The following is a 23970-nucleotide window of genomic DNA, read 5'->3' on the forward strand; positions in this document are numbered from 1 at the left end:
CTCCCCTCTCCTCCTCCCCCCTCTCGTCTCCTCCCCTCCTCCTCACCCCCCTCCCCTCCCTCCCTTTCCCTCCCCTCCCTCCTCTACTTTCCTTGCCACCCTCCCTCTCCTCCCCTCCCCTCCCCCTCCCCTCCCCTCCCCCCCTCCCCCTGATCACAGAGCTCTGGCCAGTAACACGCCCCTCCCTTCAGGAGTCTGGTCCCTCCCTTCAGGAGTCAGGCCCCTCCCTTCAGGAGTCTGGCCCCTCCCTTCAAGAGGCAGCCCCCCCCCCCCCCCCCCCAAAAAATAAATATATATCTATTAGCCTCTCAAGCAAATAGCTGGGGATGATATACAGTGAAACATGCTTTTGTGAGCTGTTGTATAAGTAAACAATAAGCGGGCGATATCCGTAAGTTAGTGGTATTGATTTTAGTTTTCGGCCTTTTCCTCGTACAGGGAGCCGTGTCGGGCTTATCATTTCCGTATTAATAAACGGTTCTCTGCTTCCCTGGTAGATGCACAGACCTAAACACACTCTACTCCACTGGTCCACGGAGTGTTGTAGGTTAAAACCCTCTCTGCGTGTGTTCTTGACCCCCTGCGCCTCCCACACACTCGGCGCTCACTATAGATTAGCCGGATGGTGTATGGATTCCAGCACACAGCCCAGAGTCAACACTGTCGACGTTAAAATACAGCGTGTACGCGTGGAGAACAGATACAGAATCGGCTGCCTGCATCATCACCAGCTCTGTATGTATGGCAGCGCGCGGTTCTTAATGAGCCGACTCTGTTTTACGATTATATGATACAATCAGCCGCTCGTTTGTTTTGTACAGAGACGGTTCATCGATTCGGTCGTTATAGACGTTATCGAATCAATTAGGTGAATTATTAGCTGACTCTCAGCGTATGTAATTGGACTCAGAGCCTGAGGTGAACGGCGCCTTCTGCCGTTATGGATCAGGAAACGCCTTAACTCTGGAGTGTAGAACACCTTTTGAAATGTTAAAATAATCCCTCACATCTCGGACTCAAAACACACACTTTCAACCCTGGCATTTGGAAGAACATGGGTCTCCCCGGGGGCGAGAGCCTCGTTCAGAGGCCGCGGTCGGACTCGCGGCCGGACCGCTCTCCGAACATTTCACCCGACAGCACAGCTAGTGTCGAGTGTTTGCCGTATCCACGGCAACCGGAAAAAAAAAACAACCGCCGGCGTATTGCCGAACTCCCATCAGAACATCCCCAAATTACTTTTACTGGAAAGCAGAGGCTTAACGCGGCCGAGCGGCGTGGGGACATTTGAGGCAACGCACTGAGGAGGCCGGCCTCCCAGTGCCCAATGGGAACTGATAAGAGAATTCATTAACTCCCCCCCCCCCCCCTGCAGCCCGCCCCCCCGCTGGGTCCACTCCCTCCCCATGTTCCCCCCCCCTTCCCCTCCCTCTCCCCCTCCCCGCTCATATTATTTGATTCCCAATAATATTATTAAATTTTCACGAGTCAAGCAGGTTTGTTTCATTTCCATTCAGCGCGGCAGACATGAGCTGAGAGGGAGAGAGAGTGAGTGAAACGCAATCGCAGGCCACATATGTGTAATGGGGATGGGCAGGGCGGGGGGGGGATCTGGGCATTAATGAGTTATCAAAGCAGAGCAGATGGGCTGGGATGAGCCAACCGCCTTGCCCGTTAACCCAGAGACTTTCTAATAAGACCTCGGACCCCGCGCCCGAAAACGTGAAGCAGGGAGATAGTGCATCAGGAAGATCAGAGCTACAGCTAGTGTGTGTGTGTGTGTGTGTGTGTGTGTGTGTGTGTGTGTGTGTGTGTGTGTGTGTGTGTGTGTGTGTGTGTGTGTGTGTGTGTGTGTGTGTGTGTGTGTGTGTGTGGTTGTCGCAGGGTATATATGTGTCGGTGTGAATAGGTGGATCTGTTAGTATCTGAAGGACTGTAATGAGGAACTTGTATAGGTGTGTGCATGGGTCCTTGTTTTGTTGTCTGTGGGTCCGTGTGTGTGTGGGGAGGGGGGTTGTCTGAGGGTGTGTATGTGTTTGTTTGTGTCTGGGGTTGGCTCGGTGTGCTTGTGTGTGTTTGTGTGTGTGGTTGTCTTAGGGTATATGTGTGTGAGTAAAGTGTCTGAAAGAGTATCGTGTGAATGGGTCCGTGTGTTTGTATCTGAAGGACTGTCTGGAGGAACTTGTGTGGATGTGTGCGTGGGTCCTTGTGTTTCCACTTAAAGAGGCCAAAGGCTCATTGTGTTTCCTCTCCCCTCACAGTAACTAATCCCCAGATGATGCACCCGTTGGGATTCAAAGGCCGGCTAAAAGCCAAAGCGCGGGACTCTTGTGACACTGAGAACCGTCCAGCCCTCCTGGGACACAGCGGCTCGTCTGACTTCCCTCCAACAAATTTACAGTTGATAAGAAGGAGAATTAGACGTTAAATATTAGAGTCGTTCCAATACCGCTACCAGTAGCGGATTTTCCCCCGATAATGCCTAAAATGAAGTATCGGGAATCGGCGAATACGCAAGTCTAAGCGCTGATCCAATATCATCACATGACTAGCTCATTTACTACACCGGCAGAGAACCTCAGCAACACTACGGAGTGATGCTGCGTTCGTTAACGGACGGAGGTGGAAAATCGGAATGGGAAACACGTCATCTCCGACCTCCGTGCGTTCGAGCTAACAATTCGGAGGAACATGGATGCACGGACGCTTATCTACAAGAATACAAATATATTATTATAATTATCGATTTTAAATTCTGTAGAAACGACACTAAGTGCACCGACTATATATTGCTGTCATCGTAAGAGAGCCCTTCAATAAGAACATATGCTATTAGTAGTCACAACGCTAGATGCTGTATCAGTATATACTCGGTATCGGTCGATACTCGAGTTCAGGTATCGGCATCGGGAGGGAAAGAAGTGGTATCGTAATATCTCTAGTAAACATGGCGGATAACCTCCTCGACAACGGGAGGGGTACACCCCCGATCAGAAGTCCCGCAGTCTGTTCCCCATGACGTCCTGTAGCTGAGCGCGCGGCGGTCCCCCGTCGCACAGCGGAGCAGATGGTTAATAAACACGTTTCGCCGCTCAAAGCCTAAGAGCCGCTGAGTTTGTAAAAAAATTCGAATGAAAGTCTTTTTTTTTCGGTCCGGAAAAAGATGGTGCAACCGAGAGTGTGTGAGTCGTCATGGCTCCCTCATGGACCACGGGTAAACACGTCTGTTCTGGGACTGGCAAGCCTTGCTTCCGGGGATGTGTTGTCCAGGGTCAGGGAGACAGAAAAACACACCTCATGAATTATTTAACGGGCGGAACTCATGGAAAGAGGGGAGAGAGGGGGAAAGAAAGTTGCCCGGCCCTGGTAGGTAGACGCGAGCCGTGGGCTACGCAGCGATATTGGCTCTCCTGACCTGGTGAGGAGTCCTCATCACCCCCCCTGGTATCAGACCCACCAGAGGCCCTGAGTGGAGGAAATCTTCCCTCTATTTCTCAAGGCTTTAGAGGAGAACTCTTCCTTCCTGGTGGGCTGTTATTTTTTTTTTGTCACACTACAGTTTAGCATTAAATGCTAGAGGGTAATACAAAGTAAAACACTTTTTGATTGCATTTTTTTAATTCAAAATATGTGCAGGCAATTCCAGGTCTCTTGAGGAACAACATGGTTTTCTCCAATGCTTCTATTCGGAGAGCTGCATTTTGTGGAGATGTACATTAAAAGCAGCTTTTTCGATTCATTCAAGGACAATTAAACCACACACCGGCCGGCAAGGACAGGCAGAAACTTTCTAATCTCTTTTATTTCTAAATCTTGAAGTTGCATGGCAATACTTTAGATGCCATCATTGGATTCTGGCTTTTACCTACCCTGCCATTAGTTTAATGGACAAATCAATTGTCAACACTGTTGACAAATGGATTAATATCCCATTATGCACTATTTGGTCTTGGACCAACCATTTTCTTTAATTCCTGTATGACTTGGTGCCTATCTCCTCTCATTAAATACATATTTTTATTTCAGATGTTTAATCTGAGAGGTACATTTCCATGGCCTAATCATAGTTCGAAAATTGCATCTTTATCTTAATTTGCAGCTGACTGTGATGGCAGCCTGGAGACATTACCGTGAAGGTTCATATACCGTGCTGGTTTAACACCCTTCATTGTGGGACCTGCTCTGGTACACTATGCCACCAAGAAGCAGCCTCCGTTTATTGCCAATCCAATTAGCGGTGGCATTTGTTTGATCAGCGAGATAACGATGTTGTGTAACCATGTTTACAGTTAGGATTCCTAGTTTGCTTGGACAAAGTTTCGCCCGCAGGCTTTTTTTTTTTTTTCAACAAGCATAATTAATCTCCAGCGTTACGTTCTAGATATTGAGCATTGCTGTAATGTCATTACCAAAACAGGAACTCAATCCTATCAGCGCCACGAATGGAGGAATCAATTGTGACCGGTGCAGATGATTCTCCTTAATACCTTTTTGAAAAGTGCGTGAAACGCATTAGTCAACAGCTGCTGTGTCACACAGGGCACCGGCGCCCTGTGCGTGGCCGTCTCCACTGGCCGCACGCTAGGCCGACCGTTACAGGAAGTGCCCGCGGTGTCCGTCCGCTAGTGAGCGTTTCCCCGGCCGCGCCCTCCTCCGACGACCTCGGTGAAGCCGTTCGAGGCGGTCGGCCGTTAATGTGTGTAAAACTCTACATACACGGACAGAGACTCCTTGTCACCCTGTCCAAGGACGCGGTGACGGAGAGGGTGGGTGTCCTTGGACGAGGATCAAAGGCGGGGCTATTGACCGCCCCACAGTCCCCCCCCCCCCCCCCCCCCCCCCTCCAATAATCCCTCAGTTTCCAAAGCCACACGACGCATGCACGACCACGGGGCATTAGCATGGGAACCTAGTGTCGCCTCTCATTACGGCAATGGGGGGACAGTGCACACACGGGCGGGGCGGCACGCGCACACACACAAGTATGCAGACACACACACACACGCACACACACATGCACTCACACACACCTACTCACACACACACATGCAGGCACACACGTACACACACACACACACACACACACACACACGTACACAGGCACAGACACACACACACACACAGAAACACACATGCACAGACACACACATACACGTACACACACACACACAGACACAAACATGAAATACACAATGTACAAGGTATATGCTATTGCACATGTTCAGCCGAGGGGCGCACAGTGGAAACAAGTATTTATGTGCGTATATACGGCTTGACAGACACATTCTTCTGCTCCTCCATGCATGCAAACACTAGATGCAAACTAACACTACATGCACAAGCAGACACTAGAAGCACAGGTGCACACACACGCACACACACGCACACACACGCTTCTACATGATAACATAACAGCAAAACACCACTAAGACGGCACCTGTCAAGGGCTGCTCCACAGGCCTGAGGTGAGAAAACCTTTTCCCGCCTCTAAAGGTCATGTGGCCGAGTCGTCCTCCAGAGCTCTCTCCCTCTCTGTCTCTATCTGTTCCTCTATCTCTCCTGCTATCTCTCACTCTGTCTCTTCCTCTCTGTCTCTCATGCTATCTCTCTCTCTCTGCCTCCATCACGCTCTGTCGCTCACTCTCTGCCCCTCTCTGTATCTCTGTGCCTCTCTCTCTCTCTGTGCCCCTCTCTCTCTCTCTCTCTCTCTCTCTCTCTCTCTCTCGGCGGCGTTGTGTGTTCCTGTGTTCCTCTCGCGGCGTCGTCGTCCCCCCCCCCAGCACGCGGGGGCAGGAGGTTAGAAGGGCTCACCTCCGTCTCTCTCGGCTCTCGGTGAGAGAGCACTGTGACCCATATCTCCCTGCAGTCTGCCCTGGTCTGCATATCCAGGCACGGCAGTAAATAAAACAGGAATAAACGAAGCAATGTGTATTTATTTATTTCTTTTATTTGTTTATTTGCTGAGCCCACCTCCTTCCTGCGGGAGAGGAAGAGTGAGAGAGAGAGATGCAGTTAACATCTTATACATTCCTTTTAATGCGCAACGTGCCGAGTCCATGCATTATTTACAACGTCGCGGCTTTAACCGCCGTAGTAGCTATCGGTGGTGGGTTGCATGTGATACGCTACTTCGTGAAAAAATTATAAAAAAAAGCCGCCACGTATATTACGTTCGATTTTGTTTATTCCACAAGCTGTGCTCACACGATCAAGCCCCAACCTAAAAAATACAAAAAAGTAAAAAGGGGAATCTGCTGAGGGTTTGCCCCTCCTGAAAGCTGTTTGTCTTGTGAAGATACCAGGACAGTAATGGCAAGCAGTAGCAAGGAGAAATTCTTATTCCCTGTGTACTCTGTGTGTGTGTGTGCCTACCCCTCCAGGATGCAGTGAAGGAGAACCAGAAGAAGAGGGAGATGGAGGAGAAGATCAAGAGAGCCAAGCTGGCGAAGGAGAAAGCTGAGCGAGAGAAGCAGGAGCGCCAGCAGAAGAAGAAGCAGTTGATTGACATGAACAAAGGTACGCCACTCCTCCTCCTCTTCCTCTTCCTCCTGTGCCTTCTCATCCTCCTCCTACTCCTCCTCCTCTTCCTCCTGTGCCTTATCCTCCTCCTCCTCCCTCTCCTCCTCTTCCTCCACCACACAGGGGGGGGGGGGGGGAACGAGGCATGGGGGTGTTAGAAGGGAAAGAGCATGAGGAGAGGGACCTGGTATGGGGGCTTCGTGGAAAACTCATTTGAACTCTGCAGGAAAACTGTTTGTGTGTGTGTCCTCATGAATTTGTATGGATTTGTGCATGTGTACATGTGCGTGAGTGTGTGTGTGTGTGTCTGTCGCAGTGTGTTATGTCATCTTTTCAGCCGTGCAGCATTCCTTCACATATTCCCTGGGTCGATAGCGTGCCTTCAAAGAACAAGGAGATTATGCTCCTTTTAGCCGGAATATTTGTGGAACATCCTCCGTGAGCGGGGCGGAAATACCCGTCGCTCTCCGCCGTGGCGGTTTTCACGTTGATTAGCCGCGGTTCGCTGGCTTTTAAAAATCACCCAGGTAAATTTAAAGTGCCACGAGGAATGATCCTGCCGCCCGTATTAGCAGCAAATGATGTTGCCTAACACGAAGAGACACGCGGATGTGGGGAACATTTAAAAATAGCTACGTTAAGATGACAAATTACAAGTCTGGCTGCTCTCCTCTGAAGGGCTGGGCCTGAGCCGCTGATCCGTCTATCTTTGGACTCCTGGAATCAGCATGAAATAAGCACTTGTGTCGCGCAGCCGGCGGCGGCTTTATTTGTGATTTCTCCTTCCTCACTTTCCTGTTCCGACTGGATTCTCAACCCCACAAAGTAGCGGGCGGCGCCCGCCATGTTTCTATTGTTCCGAGTCCTTGAGACCAAAACGGGGTCTTCCTGTTCCGTTCGGTCGCTGTTGCCGTAGGAACGCCGATCGATCGGCGTGAACCGCGGTCCTCCGGACGCGATGGATCGGAGCCAGAGAGTTCGACCGCACGATGCGTCTCTGCTCCTTCTCACGCCAGCGTCGTTGACGAGGGGCTTCAGGCCTGTAGGGGGGGGGGGGGGGGGGGGGGGGGGGGGGGAGCTCTTCCTCCGATTCTTCCCCTCTGACACACGATATGGGAATTTTTCCCCGACGTTCCGGCTTCTAAATGTCAGCGGTGGCCGACCGCAGAGCCGCTCGCCGGCTCCGTGCGACGCCGGAGAATGTGACAAGACGTTCCCGAGTGCGTCACAAAACTCCAAATAATTGATGCGTGCACAATGTCTTCTTCGCGGCGGTGTTTTTGATGTCCTCCTCGCTGTCGCTCTGTCGCTCCGTCCGTCCGTCTGTCTCCCTGTCTGTCTCTCTCTAACAATGACCCCTTTGAAAGCCTCACTTTCAATAATTCAGCATGGCTGAGCCAAGGAGGTTTTTTTTGCTTTCTGGTTCTGTCTTGCCAGATGGAGAGGGGTTATAAAAGTAGGTATCATATTAAATATTTCTGCCAGAGCAGATTTTGATCTGGGTTTCTGAATGCCATTATACGCTCTGCATGAATAAAACATGGGGGTGACAGCGGACGTGTCCGGGAGAACAACCGACAGAGGGTTCTGGAGCCCGCCACCTTGTTTGCTCCACTGCTCTCGTGACGACCTTGGGGTCTTTCAAACATGCACTCCTTTAATTGTAAGCAGGAGCTCATTTGAGGTCTGGAGTCTGCGTTTTTTCTTCCTCAACTACACTCTCTTCATCAAAGATGGAGGAGTTGCTCCTTTGTTTTTGTCACCCGTCGGACTCGTTTGCTGCTCTCAGGCCTTTGGTTTGAACACACACCCACAGACACACACAGAAACAGACAGACACAGACACATGAACATTGTCACACATACATACACACACAGAAACACACACACACACACACACACACGCACACACACACACACACACACACACACACACACACACACACACACACACACACACACACGCACGTGCAGGTTATCTAGTTTATCTTCACTTTTCACTTGGTACTTTTTCCTTATTTTTTCTGGGGGTATTTTTTTCTTTTTTCTGTTTTCTCACTCCTCTCCTCTCCTCTCAAATTGAGGGTTGTGTGTAAGAGTCTTCCACCCCTCCTCCGCCTTTCTCTGGTAGCCAACAGAGATCACTGACAGACTGCTGAAAATCCTATATGGACTGCAGCTATTTGAGGAGTCGTTATATGAGAGGGCTTCTCACATCAATATTTAGCGGTTGACATTAACTGTGTTTTCGGTTGCTGTTGACCAGAATAAGACGAAGGGTGGCAACTTTTAAAAACATTGTTTATTAATTAAAAAAAGCCCTCATTTCCCCACTTTCCACCTTAATGAGGAGTGCCAGCTAAATGGTTTTAATGGACGCCTAGGCTTGATTAAGTCGTTATTTAAGCTTTCATTATTTTAATTTTAAGCCAGGAATTATGCTTTAAAAGTGGGGAGCATAATTATTGATTATACTGTTGACCTGAATTGAGCATTTCAGGTTGGACTAATCCATGACCGACTGACAGATGGAGCGGACATATGCTTTTATTGTTTGAGCGGGCCCCTAAATAACTTGTAGGTAGATTTATGGATTTAGACACGCACGTACGAGAATGTCTGGATCGCAGAGCGGCGCACTCCGAAGAGGGCTATTTTTATAGAGGGATGGATTTTAAGTCATTTCACAAATTGAGACCTAATCCTCCCCACATGCAAATGATTAACAATGGGATGCATATTTAATGAGGGTTTAATTCATTTAGCTGGGGCCAGGATGACATACGGGTGTGCGGTGTAGCGAGAGGAGACAAATGTTTTCATCCAACAAAAAAAACGCTTAGGAAAATGGCATTTTCTCTACTCGGAAGGGAGCTAGGGAGACTGCGTCTCAAAGGGTTGACCGATACACAGAAAGGTTGTTGTAGATCTATGGAAACAAACACAGCAAACCCATCTATTATTGTTAATGTGCGGGGCGTAATGCTAATGTGAGAACTGGATTATATCGCCGTTAAGCGCTTTCCCCCCATTTGTTTTAATTTTCTCTAAGTGGATTTTCATTCTGCTCTCGGACCGGGCCAGATGTTGGATATCCATCGTGCCGCCGCCGCAGCTTTGCTGCGAGCGTGTGTTGTCGCACGCCCCGCCGAGACGAGCGCCCCATCATTTTCAAAAGAATCGGTCCGTCGCTAATACGCCGGGACGGGTCGTCACGGAGCGGCGCGTTCATCACGGTGACACATGAAGCCCTGCCACGGGCGGTGGCGCCGGCCGCGCTAACAGGGCCCGATGGTTCCAGCGGCCGGCGCTAACCCTGTGGAGCCGGGCGCTCACCGGGCGCCGTCTTGGGGCAAACGTCCCCCTCCCGCCACGCGTCATCTCGCGGTGTTGCCGGTCGGAGCGGCTGAGCTCGGGGCGGGCCTCGGGCAGCCCAGTGGAGGGGGAGTCAGGCCGTTGGGTCCCCTCCTCCCGGTGGATGTCGGCGGGCTCGCGGGGACGGGTAGGACCCGCCCCCGCGAGCCCGCCGACATCCACCGCGAGGACGGGACCCAACTGTTATTTTGTGGACACGTTTTTGGAGAGGAGAGACTATCCCTGGTCGTGTTGAGACGTGCAATGGTTTCTTTTGCTCGTCCGTAGCGAGCAAAACAGTATCTAAACACACAGGCTGAAGGGAACATGGTTTTAGTTTTGAGTATCATGTCATATTTGTATTTCTCCGTTTGATTCAGATGAGTGTGCCATTTCGGCAGCACCAGGTGGAATTCCTTTTGAAACGCGTCTTGTACTTTCAGAGGCTCACGGCCGGCCTTGTATGCAGCTCGCCGCTGCTTTGCAAGGAGCGCTCAGCTACCGACAACAACGTTACCGCTAACTTTTATTCCAGAATTAACCTCTTCAACCACTTGCACCCGTTGACACGGATAGCTATGCGGACAGCCGCCAGAAAAACAGAGAAACTCAAACAGATTTGTGGGCACCGCGAAAAGGACCAGAATATACGTAACATTATATTTACATTTAGTAAATATAAGTACATTTTTCAGAAGAAAAAACAACAACTATATTTCGCTGTTGGTACAGTAAGGATGTTCATAGAACCATGTGCCAAGCACCCACTATTGCTAGGTAAACCTGTTCCCCGCAACAAAAAAGCTAGGGTAAAATACTACACGACGTTAAGTACTATCTTTCAGTGCAAGGACGTACAATATACAATAATTGTGTACATTAAGTGCTAATATAGAATAAAAAAGCTACTTGTTTGTTAGGTTAGGTTATGTTATGTTGGCTGCCTTCGTGTTCCCCCCTAGCCCGTGTTTGCACCCGGTGCCGATGAGATAAGCAGGAGTGACAGCTGTTCTTAAATGCAGATTGTGCAAATTCAGGTGGCCATTAGCATGTCACGCTAAAGCGAATGGAGAGGTGCCCCCCCCCCCCCCCCCCCCCGCCCACACACCCTGTCTGACTCAGTGTGAGTGACGGGGGCTCGCTCCACTCTGTCAGAGCTTGACGGACACAGATCTAGATTGACGCCGGTGGCCGCGGCGCGGAGACGGCCGGTCGGACGGGCCGCCTACCTGCTCGGTGCAGGTGGTGATAATAAAATCTCAAACAGAACGAAATAATAACGCTGACAGATGGATGTACAGCGGGAAAGGTCGGCTGTCTACCTTTACCCAGGCCGGCCGGTGCTCCCTCCCTCCCTCTTTCTCTCGCTCTCTCGCTCGCTCTATCTCGACGAAGGCAGACAGGGCAAACAATATCAGCAAAGGGTGATGTATTGTGTGGAGGACAGGTATATCTGGAGGAAGAAGACAGCCACAACAAAACAACACGGAGATAAAAGCGGGAATGGTTGGACCGGGGCTGCAGGGTTTTCTGTAGCCTAGCTAACGCTAAGGGGCAGGGGGGGGGGGGAGGCTGACCTACACGCCTGATAAAGAGTATGACAAGCAAAGACGCACCGCGTTCGCATGTAAAGTAGCGAGCGCTCCGATGCTCCTCCCCCCCCCCCCCCCGTGCATTTATTTCTTCGGTGTACAACGGGCTCGTCGTCACAGAACCTGGGCTGTTTCTGAGCGGCTCTCCCTCTGAAGTCACCGCCGTACGTCTGGGAGAGTGCCCGTCGGACCTCTATCCCGTCAGGCCCCTCGTCTTGTCTGTCGGGGGGCTTTGCGACGCACCGTGAGGAAAGGAAGGGGCGCGATACGACATAGTAGCCGTGCAACTTAAAAATGTCGACGTCTTTGGGGGGGGGCCGGACGGCGGTTAGAATACACGCGTCTGGGAGTCCTGTGAGGAACGGATGGCGAATTTCCATCATTACCTTGAAAGGCAAAATGGAGGGCGCTGGCTCTATCTGCAGCAGTGCATCCATTCTAATAAATAACGGCATATTAGATTGCGCGCTATCTGCTCTCCAAATCTGGATCGCGCTCAAGGCGATGAGGGGAGACAAAATATGAGTGACTGCCTCTCGGCTCCTGCTTCCCGGCTCCGGGGCGAGGGGGGGAGAGATGGAGAGGGGGGGAGAGGGGGGGAGAGATGGAGAGGGGGGGGAGAGGGGGGGAGAGATGGGGGTGGGGGGGGGGGAGGAGGCGGCGGTGTGAGCGGAGGAATCTTGCGTAAACAATTTGCATAAAGGATTTAATCCACGTTATCTACTGTGAAATGACTTTTTGTTAGTATGGGGCTGACACAATGCGATCGTCTATCATCCTGCAAGACCGCAGGGTGGTTCTGAATGGGTTGTCATAAACCAGGCGACGACGCGTCAGTGAACGCCGCCCCAAAGTGGAGATATAGCACAGTGTTGAGGAACGTCCTGTCGGCGCTGGCGCGTACTTGTTGCCGTCACTTGTGGCTGTTTCAACAGTTTGCAATTCCTATTTTGAATTTGAAACAGGCAGGTTTTCTTGAATAAAATTCAAAAACATTTTGTTGAAAGGACAGCTCACCCGCGATATCTATAGTAAATATAGTTCCATATATCTTCACTGTCGCTCGTCGTTTCTCTGCTATCTCTGCTCATTTACTTCTCAGTTTTTCAGTTTTTATTTCCCTTCCTCTTCCTGGCTTTTCTTCTTCCTCTTCGCTCCCCTTCCCCGTGCCCCCTCTTAATTCAGTTCAACCGGTTGGTGGAATATAAAGCAGCCTTCGTCTTCGTCACCGTCGCGCACCCACCGTCACTCTCAGGAGAAAAACACAATCACCTCCGGGGGGAAGTCCCGTTCACTCTCTGATCACTCCCTCCCCGCTCACTCTGCAGTCAATCAAATAGGATTAATTTCACCACAAAAAGAGTATCTAATCCCGTTGTCAAATCCACTTAGCATCCCCAGACACCACACCGCCACTGTGAGCGCACACACACACACACAGACACACACAGACGCTCACACACACACACACAGACACACACAGATGCTCACACACTCAGACACACACAGACGCTCAGACACACACAGACGCACAAAGAGGCACACACACACATGGACACACACAGAAACACACTCAAACTCACACACACCGCTCTCGCACAGACACAAACAGTGGCACACTCTCACACACACACACACACGCAGTCGCACACAAACGTACACACTCATGCTCACACACACACACACACACTCACCGCGCTGAGGATGAGATGGTATCTCTGGTTAGGATTTGGGGGTTTGCCTCTTCTGGAGGGGTGGGGGCAGAGAGTGTCAGTGAGTCAGGTGACGGGATGAATCGGTACGATTCAGACGCAGAGTGCTCTATTAATCCCCGAAGGAGGAGGACATTTACTGGGCAGGCCGCCTGGTACAGCGTTCCCCCGGAGCGCCAACGTCTGTCGGGCGGCCTCCTCCAGACTACCTGATCTACAGAGACACGTTGTCCCGGCCTGCTCCACCGGCGGAGGGTGGGATGTACACCCTCAGGGGCACGGCCCCCCGCCGACACACACACACACGTCATGCTTAGAACATATGTCTCCACCGAGCATCCAAAAGACAACCCAAACAACAACGCAGACTGACATGTTATAGCCAGCGTTCCCGGACGACATGTCGTCCGTGACGAGACCGCATGAGACGCAGACACCGAGCCCCCCGCCGGGGGTCCGACCCTCCCCGAAGGGGGCGCCGCTAGGCCCCTCCCCCTCGCCGCACGCCTCATCAACCCGCTGCCCAGTGGACAAGCCCCTCGCCCAGCGCTCAGTCCCCTTCCCCCCCCCCCGACCCCTGCCCCCCAGCGACCTATTTAATCCCCACACGTTGACCCATGTGCTCCCTGCTAGTGAAAGTGTGTCAACCTCCTCCCCCCCCCCCCCCCGCCCCCCCCCCCCCCCCCCCCCCCGTCTCCTGGGGGGAGAGTGACTGGAGAGGCCGCGTTAGCCGACAGGCTAGCCAAGCGTGCAGCCCGGTTAAGATGGCGAGGGGGAGGGGGGGGGGGACTTGTGGGCAGAAGCGCTTTAGCTGGATGGAGGGGAAGGTGACAGTCGCTTCATAAGCCGCCCCCCCGCCCTACCCCCGCCCCCACCACGGGCACCAGCCCCCTTCATCAGTTACCATTTGAAGCGCCCCTCCGCGCCTCGTCTGCCGCTAGCTGCGGTCCAGATGGAGGGTTTATTTTTGTTGTTGTTTGTTTTACTTATTCATGCATCCCGCTATCCGGGCCATCTCAGGGCCTTTCGTCTCCGCCGCCACCGCCGCCGCATGCAAATCGCCGCGGCGACGGTTAATACACTTTCATCTGTCCCTCGCTGACGTCCGACTAGACCCTCTCTGTCTCTGTCTCTCTCTCTCTCTCTCTCTCTCTCTCTCTCTCTCTCTGTCTCTGTCTCTGTCTCTCGCTCTCTCTCTCTCTCTCTCTCTCTCTCTCTCTCTCTCTCTCTCTCTCTCTCTCCTTCTCTGTCCCTCTCTCGCTCTCTCTCTCATCTCTCTCTCTCTCTCTCTCTCTCCTCTCTCTCTCTCTCTCTCTCTCTCTCTCTGTCTCTGTCTCTCTCTCTCTGTCTCCTCTCTCTCTCTCTCTCTCTCTCTCTCTCTCTCTGTCTCTCTCTGTCTCTCTCTCTCTCTCTCTCTCTCTCTCTCTCTCTCTCCCTCTCTCTCTCTCTCCCTGTCTCTCTCTCTCTCTCTCTCTCTCTCTCTCTCTGTCTCCCTCTCTCTCTCTCCCTCTCCCTCTCCTTCCGCCACATGCTTGCACACGTGCGTGTGTACGATCACCCTCACCCTCACGCCCCCCTCCCCCCTCCCCCTCCCCCCTCCTCCAGATATGAGCTGTGGCCTCTAAGTGGTCAACTCATCCATCCGCCACAAGCACTCGCCCGGGTGCGTCACGCACTCGGCCGACACAATGGAACCCCCCCCCCCCTGTAATCGTGATCCCGGCCCCCCCCTCCCGTCCTCTTTCCCTCCATTAAGGGTCGCCCCCCTGGCGCCACGCTGGGCCCAGCGGTGAGCGGCGGCCATTAGGGGGGGCCGGGTGGATGTGGGAGCGCCTCTGATTCGATTAAGGGGGACGTGAATGGCTTCTGCACATGTACTTCTTACAGTGAGGCCGTTCGGAACAATCAAAACGCTGATCCGTCTTTCTCTAATCGGAATGACCCCCCTCCCCCCCCCCCGTCCATTTGCGTTCTCTTCCACTCCAGAGGAGCTCATTTCGTTTTTTTGTGGAGGCATCGAACTCTCTCCCGCTCCTCTAACGACTCCAGTGACTCCAGTGGTAAACTCCGGCACGCACGCACACACGCGCGGCCTCGCAAGCACGCATATACGCGCGGAATATAAACACACACGCATGCGCGCATGCACACGCTCCGTCACAAACGCACACATACGCATCATTACAAACAGACACACTGATACACACACATATACACACACACACAAACACGCTCGCACACACATAGACACACACACTGACCACACACACATACACCGTAAAAAAACACACAGAACCATAAACACACACACACACAAAACACACACAACCACACAACACAACACCGGCAGCATGCAGGCCTGCTCGCTGAGCCCTGTTCGCTGAGGCCCTGTCGATAAAGTTTGCCGGGGTCACAGAGTCAGCGGTGTAGTCCGTCAGGGATGAGCGAGCCACCAGGGGGAGAGAGCGGTGGGGGGGGGGGGGGAGAGACACGGAGAAGGAAGACAAAGTGGAGCTGTCTTAACAGGTGCACGAGTGCTGTCCTTCGGGCACTGTCTCTCTCTCTCTCTCTCTCTCTCTCTCTCTCTCTCTCTCTCTCTCTCTCTCTCTCTCTCTCTCTTATCCCTCTCCTTCTTGCTGCCTCTCTCTCTCTCTCTCTCCCTCTCGCCTGCCCTCTGCTCTCCGTGGCGATAAGGCTCTCTGACTGCCCACCGTGCCCCCGAGAACTCCAGGCTGGAGTGAACTGAGGAGGGGTGATGGTGGTGGTGGTGGTGGTGGTGGTGGTGGTGGCGGCGGCGGCGGGAGGGAGAGAGAGACTTTGTAGAACTACCATCTGAACCAGAGAGCCACTGAGGGGGATGAGTGGAGGGAGGGAGGGAGGGAAGAGTCCAGGTGTCGGGGTTTACGTCCAGAGAGGATGCGCCTCAATTCAGGTGTGAAGAGGAAATGGAAACCAGGTGTACGTTAGAAAGAAAATACGAGAGAGAGAGAGAGGGAGAGGGAGAGGGAGAGGGAGAGAGAGAGAGAGAGAGAGAGAGAGAGAGAGATTATAAAAAAGATAAGTTTCTACTTCTCCACCTGGTCCTTGTGAAGCCTCCCTCTTCGTAGGACCCACAATGCGCTCAGGCGCGCAAAAACGCACACAGACACACACACACACACACACACACACACACACACACACACACACACTCCGCCACACATACGAGGCCCCACCAGCCTGCCCCCCCCCCCCCCAGCCCCCCCGGAGCTCTTTGTTTCACGGCTAATGCACCAGGTTAATTGCACAGGTGAATTTGTGCGGGGGGAAACAGATGGACACAAATGTGTTCAAAAACAACCTGTACCACCGACCCACAAAGAGAGCAGAAGAAGAGGAAGGAAAGAGCTTAAAGTTTCCCCGGCCCGACCTCCCGGCTCCGTTGGCTGAGCGGCGGCATCGGGTCGCTCCCTGGCAGCGGTATCAAGTATATGTAGGCCCTGGAAACTCTCATTAGATTCATCACAGTGCAAATTAGCGTAAGCGATCGTTGAGGGCCAGGCAGGGCCGAGAGCCGGGAAACGATGCATAATAGACAGCGGTGAGGGAGGCTTCTTCATCAGCCCTGCGTGGAGGAGAGTGGGAGGCAAAAGAGAAGCCTTGATACGCCGTGATAGAACATGAATATGGGGCAGGTATTGATTAAGACTCGAACATGATACGCCGCTCATCGCGGTTCCGTTGGGTTCATTCGTTGGGTTTCTTGCATTATCTCAGCGCTGCTTTGAGCGCCGCCCGTGGATACATATATCATCAGTCCCATTTCCTCATTACACCCCAGACAAACATTTATACACAAGCCCACCACACCAGATAGGCTTCTTACAACCACCCCCCCCTGCACACAAGAATCACAAAGGCTGCATGAGAGCCATCAGAGATGGAGCTCTCGATCGATTCCCTGCGTTTCTCTCCCTCTCCGGCAGAACATGGAGGAGATGACAGATAGCAAATTGAATTTATGAACAGGCTGTGTTGACACTGCTGCATAATTATAGGAGTACCATGCCTTTGGTGTTTAAAGAAGCCGCGCGGCTTTGAATTCAGATGGATACAAGGTGCTCTAGGGTGGAGGTGGCGGGGGGGGGGGGGGGGGGGGGGGGGAGCGTGGTGTTCGTGGCGGGGGGAGCAGAATAAGCGGGGCCACCGATTCCACTTCACAGACGCCTCTTTTAACTCGGCTAAATCGTGTCACGCGTGTTTTGTATCTAAACCGTCGCGGTGATGGACAGTTTTGTACGGAGGATATTTCATCACTCCCCCTGATCCTGCTCCTTTGTTGTCGAGCATGAGGACAGGGGGTGGTGGTGGTGGTGGGGTGGTGGTGGTGGTGGTGGGGGTGGTGGAGGTGGTGGTGGGGGTGGTGGTGGTGGTGTTGTGGAGGCTGCGGGGATAGCTTTGTTTCCCAAACAGCTGACCGGTCTCCCACATCCTCTAGGTCACACTGCTGACATGAGCCGTGCGAAGTAACTAACGCACACACCTGCACACACAAACACACTCACTCAGCCACTCTCTCACGCACGCACACACGCTCACACCCTCACACAGACACTCATGCACTCACACAGACGCAAACACTCACCCACACGCAAACTCTCACTCACCCAATCACTCACTCACACACACAAACACACACAGACAAACACACACTCACACTCTTACGCGCAAACACACACACACACACACACACACACACACACACACACACACACACACACACACTTTCTCTCACACACTCTCTCACTCTCACACACATACTATCTCTCTCTCTCTCGTTCTCACATACAGGCCCAAACAGAAGCCTGAGAACTGTAGAATAAAGCGAACGAGTAGGTTCTAAAACGCCCCAGTGCAACGAGCCAATAGGGTGAGCCGTCTCCGGGTGACACCCCCTTATCCTGGCTATGATTGACAGGCTGCTGTGTTTGAACCAGGACGTCTTAACACAACACCACATAATGTGCCCTTTATCACGACAAGAACACCAACTGACCTCTGGCAACTGGGCTGCTGGGAATATGAAATCTGCTCCGACCCCAAGCCCGTTCAGAACGGATCTCCCCTCGATCTCACACTTCCACTCCCGTCAGAAGTCACTCTTTATACTCTTTACAGGCTCACAAATACCTTCTTGTTTTCTTCTCCTCTCCCTCTACTCTCCGTCTCTCTTTCTGTCCTCACCCATCACCCACGCTCCTTTGTTAGAATTCACTCTCTTTTCTTGCTCACTCGCCCGGCGTTGTCATCCAGAGGTTTCAGATGGAGGGCCCTTGGACTCTGATGTGTGTAGGCAGTCGGTTGCCATTACAATTAAATCGGCTGATTATTAAAAAAAATGGAAAAAGCATATAAAACGTATTTTTGGATCCCTTAAATATACTTTAAACACTTGTGACATATATGTGAATTGAATGCAGAACCTTTGAGTGTTTGAGAATACATTTACTGTCAAAAATTAGTGCAAATACAGCCTTATCGTACTGTCAACAAAATAAAAGAATTGACACTAAAACAATTAGTGCAGGAACTTCTTTTTATTGGTAACAACATAGCAGTTTTTTACTTACATATTGGAACAAATAAAGAAATCAAATTACTGCAACTTAATGAGATGTGTTAGGCTGGGGCAAGCAGCATATTAACATTTTGTGGAACAATCTTTTGACATAAAGTGTAGGAAGAAGAACTTTTTTGTAACTGTACACAACATATGTGAAAACAATATTTGATAATAACATAAGATAACTGTATAGGAACAAGGTAGTGTGTGTTGCGTGAGGCAAACAGCATATGGATATTTTCCAAACAAAAATTCTATTCTCCTGCCCCCGCCAGTCGTAGAGTCCTTGATGTTGCCACTTCAGCAGGGGCAGGTTGTGGTGCAGGAAGCACAGCTTTCAGCATTCTCTCCCTTGAGGGAGCTGCGCTTCTCCTCATAAATGTTGCCAATAGTACTGAACACCCTCTCACTTGGCACAGAGGAAGGTGGACAGCAAAGGTATCTCCTGGCCAATTACATTTCAAGTAAAATAAAAAAAGATCTGTATTAATCTGCGACTTTCTGGCCGATGTTGATTATTTTCAAAAAGGCTATAGTCGGCCGATTAAATGGGCAGGCCGATGAATCGGTCGGGCCCTAAAACAGACACACGCACCAAGCCCCCCCCCAACACACACACAGACACACACACACACACACACACACACACACACACACACACACACACACACACACAGACACACACCCAGCCTCTTGATACACACCTTACTTGATACTTGGGAGGAGGAGCAGGGTATAGTTGAGGCGGGCGGGGATCAAGTGAGAGATATGGAGCGGGTTCGTCACCTCTCTCTCGGAGGCAGACTCTCCCACCTCCTCATTGCTGCTCTTAAGGGTTTAACTGTTCCACGGCGGAACCTACTCGTGCAAAAAGAGAAATCCCGAGCTATGTCCCGCTCGTACAGCCGCTCTAACGAGATCACCGGTCGACCCCGTGGCCATCGGCAGAGGTGTCTCGCCTGCCCAGGTGTTTCATCATGTGGAGGGTTTGTCAGTGCTCAGGTCCCATCTTAACCCATTTAAAAGGCAATTTCCTGTGAGCGGAGGGACCTGGCGTCTCCAGGAACATCTCTGGGCAGGAAGGTTAGCCGCTCGCGTAATTCCAAGAGAGACACGCACTTGTTAATAAAAAATCTGAAAAATATTTGCGCTGGGTTAAGGAGCCTGACAGTGGGACAACAGTGAAGTGTAGGATCAATCGTTTTTTGGGGTTGAATAAGCAATGTTAATTGAGATGAATAGCTTTAGTTTTGTTTCAATGTTTTAGTTACCAAGACATGTTGAACGTGAAGTTGTGGTAAGGGACTTATGGGACGATACTTAATGTAGGCTGAACACCCTTATAGACACACCGTTGATGTGGATATGTGTATATCGTCTTTGTCCCACCTCATTGAATCTTCCATGTGCGTAATAAAGTCAATGAAAGTCATTTTAGCAAAACGTGGTCATTTCTTAAGGAGTGCTGGCTCACCTTCTCCTCGTACTATTCTATTCTCAAGGACAGGTATTCAACCCATTTTGAACGGCAGTCAGCGCAGAGAAGAGTAGAGGATTTTATTAACACGGGAACAGCGCTACTAAACCAGACTTTTTTCCTTTGCACACACAAACGTAGTTTTCGACAGCATGATCAGAGGGCAATGGACTCCTCATACACCTGCTCCTTCAGAGCTCCCTGGTTTACGAGATCATCTCAAACGCTGCCTCGTTCAGGCGCGGTTGGCTGGGGTCGGACCGCACGGCCCAATAGGACATGGTTAATGGAGAACGGGAAGGTGACTTGGGAACACGGTTCCCATTTTAGTCATTTTACTCCTTTGTGTCTGCGATCCCTTCCCCTGAACCCCGGTCCAGGATGGCTCCTAAGTCCTGGTCATTACACATGATGAATTGTGCTTCGGTAGCGCTAGAAGTAGGACAAATTGATCAAAGTGTCAGGTGCCCCTTGTGATGTCTAGGTCTCTAAGAGGAACACAGAAGTGAGGAAGGAGGCTGTCAGAAAGTTCCCGGTGCCAAGGTGGCTGTAGATAAATGTTTACCTGCCATTTAACATTCTGCCAGTTGTAAGACTGCCTTCCAATGTGTCCTAGTTAGCCTCAGCGTGTTGGAGGAGAGGCTAATGATCTCTGGAAGTGATGCTGCAGGAGATGCACGCTCTGCCCCGCCATCTTGTGTCTTCTGGACCGAGCCAGGCGTCACCTGTGTGACGCCTGGCTAGTTCAACCCGATGAGCTGGATGTTCAGAAGTGTTGCACTGCAATTTGAGATAAGCACTAGTTGGTTTCGGCTCTTGTTTTGTTCCGATAAAGCTGGTCTAATTACGCTTGATTTAATCAGAATTGCTTTTAAGCACAGCACACAGCCGGAACAGCTTCTTTGATTTCAGAGTAGCTCTTTGGAAAGACTCTGAGAAGACTGAGGAACGAATGAGATGCAATTCCAGCTTTTTTTTTTGTAAACAAGGGCTGAAGTTTCTATTTTTCTGTTGTTTTCTATTTTTAGTCTTTCTGACGTTTGTTACTTTGCGGAAACAATCGTAGTTTAGGCCGGCTTTGTTGCTGGAGGAAGCTGCGAGCATCCATGTCTCTCCGCGGCAACGGCAAAAACATGTGGCATTTCCTCCGATTAATTATGTAGCAGTGTCGACGTGTTTCCGTTCATGAATTCAATTTGCTCAGCTGTCATCTCTCTCTGAGCACTTGAGAGAAACAAAAGATTGATCACCGCGCTCGCTGGGAAAGTGTTGGCGGGTGGGATACAGTCGCGCCCCCCCCCCCCCCCCCCCCCCCCATTCCAGAGCCTTTTCAACTTTAGCCGCGAGCAGAGTGTGGGGGAAGAACAACACGCATTGTGCCCGACTGTAAACACCGGGGCTGGAGCTCACTCACTCACATATGCAAAAAGGATTGATGGTCAAGTCGCCCGCGCCACCATAAGTCACGCTAATGATCCCAGTTTAAAATAATGTCCTCGCCGGACAAAAATGATAAAGAGTGTGCCCCACCGGCTCATTAGTATGAAAGAGTAAAGATAGATGACCCAGATATAGGAGCTAAGCTTATTTTTGAACCCCTTTTCCATCAAGCCCTGCACTGTGTGGGCCTGGCTGGCTCCAGTCCTCGCCACCAGCCCTCTTAGCACTCTTCCCTCTCGAGCCATTTTTAGTCCCCAGCGCTGGCTCTCTGGTTTCAAGGAGCCGCGTTCCGTCTGGGATAGTGGGGGCCGGGCGAATGCGTCTGAAGAACCCGTCTTGGTGTCATTGATGAAACAATGATAGAGCGGCAGCGTATTGAGCGGCTCCACACTAAATCTTGGTAAGGAGCACTTAGCTCCCCTGCGTTAGCCGCAGAAAGCGCATCTGTCAATGGCCGTCACTGGAAGCTCTCCTTCTCGGGCTCCGTCGTCTGCATTAGCCGCCGAGTGCCGAGCTCTCAGTGGCTCTCTCCTCCTCTGGAGCCCTTCTCAGTAGGAGGGCCAGGCCCCTGCACAATGCCCTTAATGTGGATGCACTCTTAAGTGCGCCTGTCTGTACCGCGGCCCTCCTTCTTAATCACGGTTTGTCTGGGCATCGGCGACAGGTGCCTTTAAAGGACTCGCCTCGCCGCCAAGGTCGGAGGATGTTGGAGATTTGACCGTGGTGCAGCTTTAAACGTGTTGGGTGTTTGCTTCTGAGCTTTTGTTCAGATAAAACACTCTCTTATATCTGTGTGTGTATTGTATGTATGCATGTATGCATGTATGTATGTATGTATTTGTGTGTGTGTGTACTGTATGTATGTATGTATGTATGTATGTATGTATGTATGTATGCATATATGTATGTGCCTGTGTGTGTGTGTGTGTGTGTGTGTGTGTATGTGTGTATGTAGTGTCCCTGATTATATTGGTTGTGACCCCCCCCCCCCTCTTGTGTGTCTTCCCTCACAGAGGGAGATGAGACCGGCGTGATGGACAGCTTGATGGAAGCGCTGCAGTCCGGCGCCGCCTTCCGGGACCGTCGAAAACGCACTCCACGCAACGGTAAGCCCCGCCGAACCCGTCCCTCTCCGGCCCCCCGGCCCCCCCGAACCGCCAACCTCCATGGGGGGGGGGGGGGGTTAAGTCAGAACCTGCGGCTGGAAAGCGAAGACGTACGTGGTGGATTTGGGCCGTATGCGACTTTTTGGGAGTTCTGAGTTTAAAATCAGAATTCTGGGATTTAAGTCGGAATTCCGACTTTATTTCTTGGAATTCCGACTTTAAAGCCTAAACTCTTTTTTATTGTGAGTTTAAAGTCAGAACTCTTTCTATTCTGACTTTAACGTCAGAATTCTAAGATTAAAGTCAGAACTAGGAAACACATGTGGCCCTGGTCCTCTTCCGTAACGACGCTTAAGTACTGCTCGGTGAAAGAGTCCTCAAGGGTTGGGAGGCCCGGTCACTCCGTACGCAGATGGAGTCATAGGCCGAGCGGAGCAGCTCCACGGCAGTTCATTAGAGATTCATCGTCCCTTTGCCATTCATGAGGCACTGATTACAATATGGGCGTGCTGGCCGTGGCAGGGCTGAGGCAGTTTCCCAGCATCCCAATGTTAACATATTCCATTCTGCCGTGATGAATGCCTTGTGCTTAGAGGAGCACCACCTGGCAGGGTGGCCAAGGTCAATTGATATGCATGTCCGCTCCTTTTTCCTTTTTTTTTCTTCTTCTTCAGCAAAGCCACAGGTGTTGCTGGTTGAAAAAAAGAAAAGAAAAGAAAGGCACATGAAGTGCAACAGCAACAACAACCACAATAGTCATTGTGCCGTTCTAGCTCAAGATGTTTGCTCTTAGATATACACTCGCAGCTTATGCACATCACAAATGCATTTGAAGTGCATCGGCTGCTTTTAATCAGACGATGATCTGCCTTGGGCTGCTTAGCTAATTTAAAATACCGCCTTCATATACATTTGAAGAGCAGAACCGCACAAGCTGTGCTGTGTTGATATAATCCATGTAGATATTCACAATAGGTACAGTCCACGGTCCACCAGCACATATGGTGTACTTGGATCCCTCCCGACCAGATTAGCATGGGCAGTCTTCTCCTGTGGCTCCGTGAAGAGGGCTTGGCAGGGCCTGCCCGTCGACCAGGTGGCCAGACATGGGCAGGCCACACATGTCAAGGCCTCTTCCACCTTGCCTGGTCAGCGATCTCTCATTTCC

At 51.3% G+C, this 23970-nt stretch overlaps 1 protein-coding gene across 1 annotated transcript in view; it reads left to right on the forward strand.

Moving 5' to 3' along the window:
- diaph2 (diaphanous-related formin 2) overlaps window positions 1-23970 on the forward strand; it is a gene marked incomplete in the record, with an annotated part of 364953 nt that overhangs the window by 334392 nt on the left and 6591 nt on the right. The window contains 2 exon segments of the mRNA XM_030368457.1: window positions 6381-6516; window positions 22710-22802. Coding sequence (XP_030224317.1) covers window positions 6381-6516; window positions 22710-22802 — 229 coding nt within the window.

The sequence above is a fragment of the Gadus morhua genome, chromosome 10, assembly GCF_902167405.1.
Source record: "Gadus morhua chromosome 10, gadMor3.0, whole genome shotgun sequence".
NCBI lineage: Eukaryota > Metazoa > Chordata > Actinopteri > Gadiformes > Gadidae > Gadus > Gadus morhua.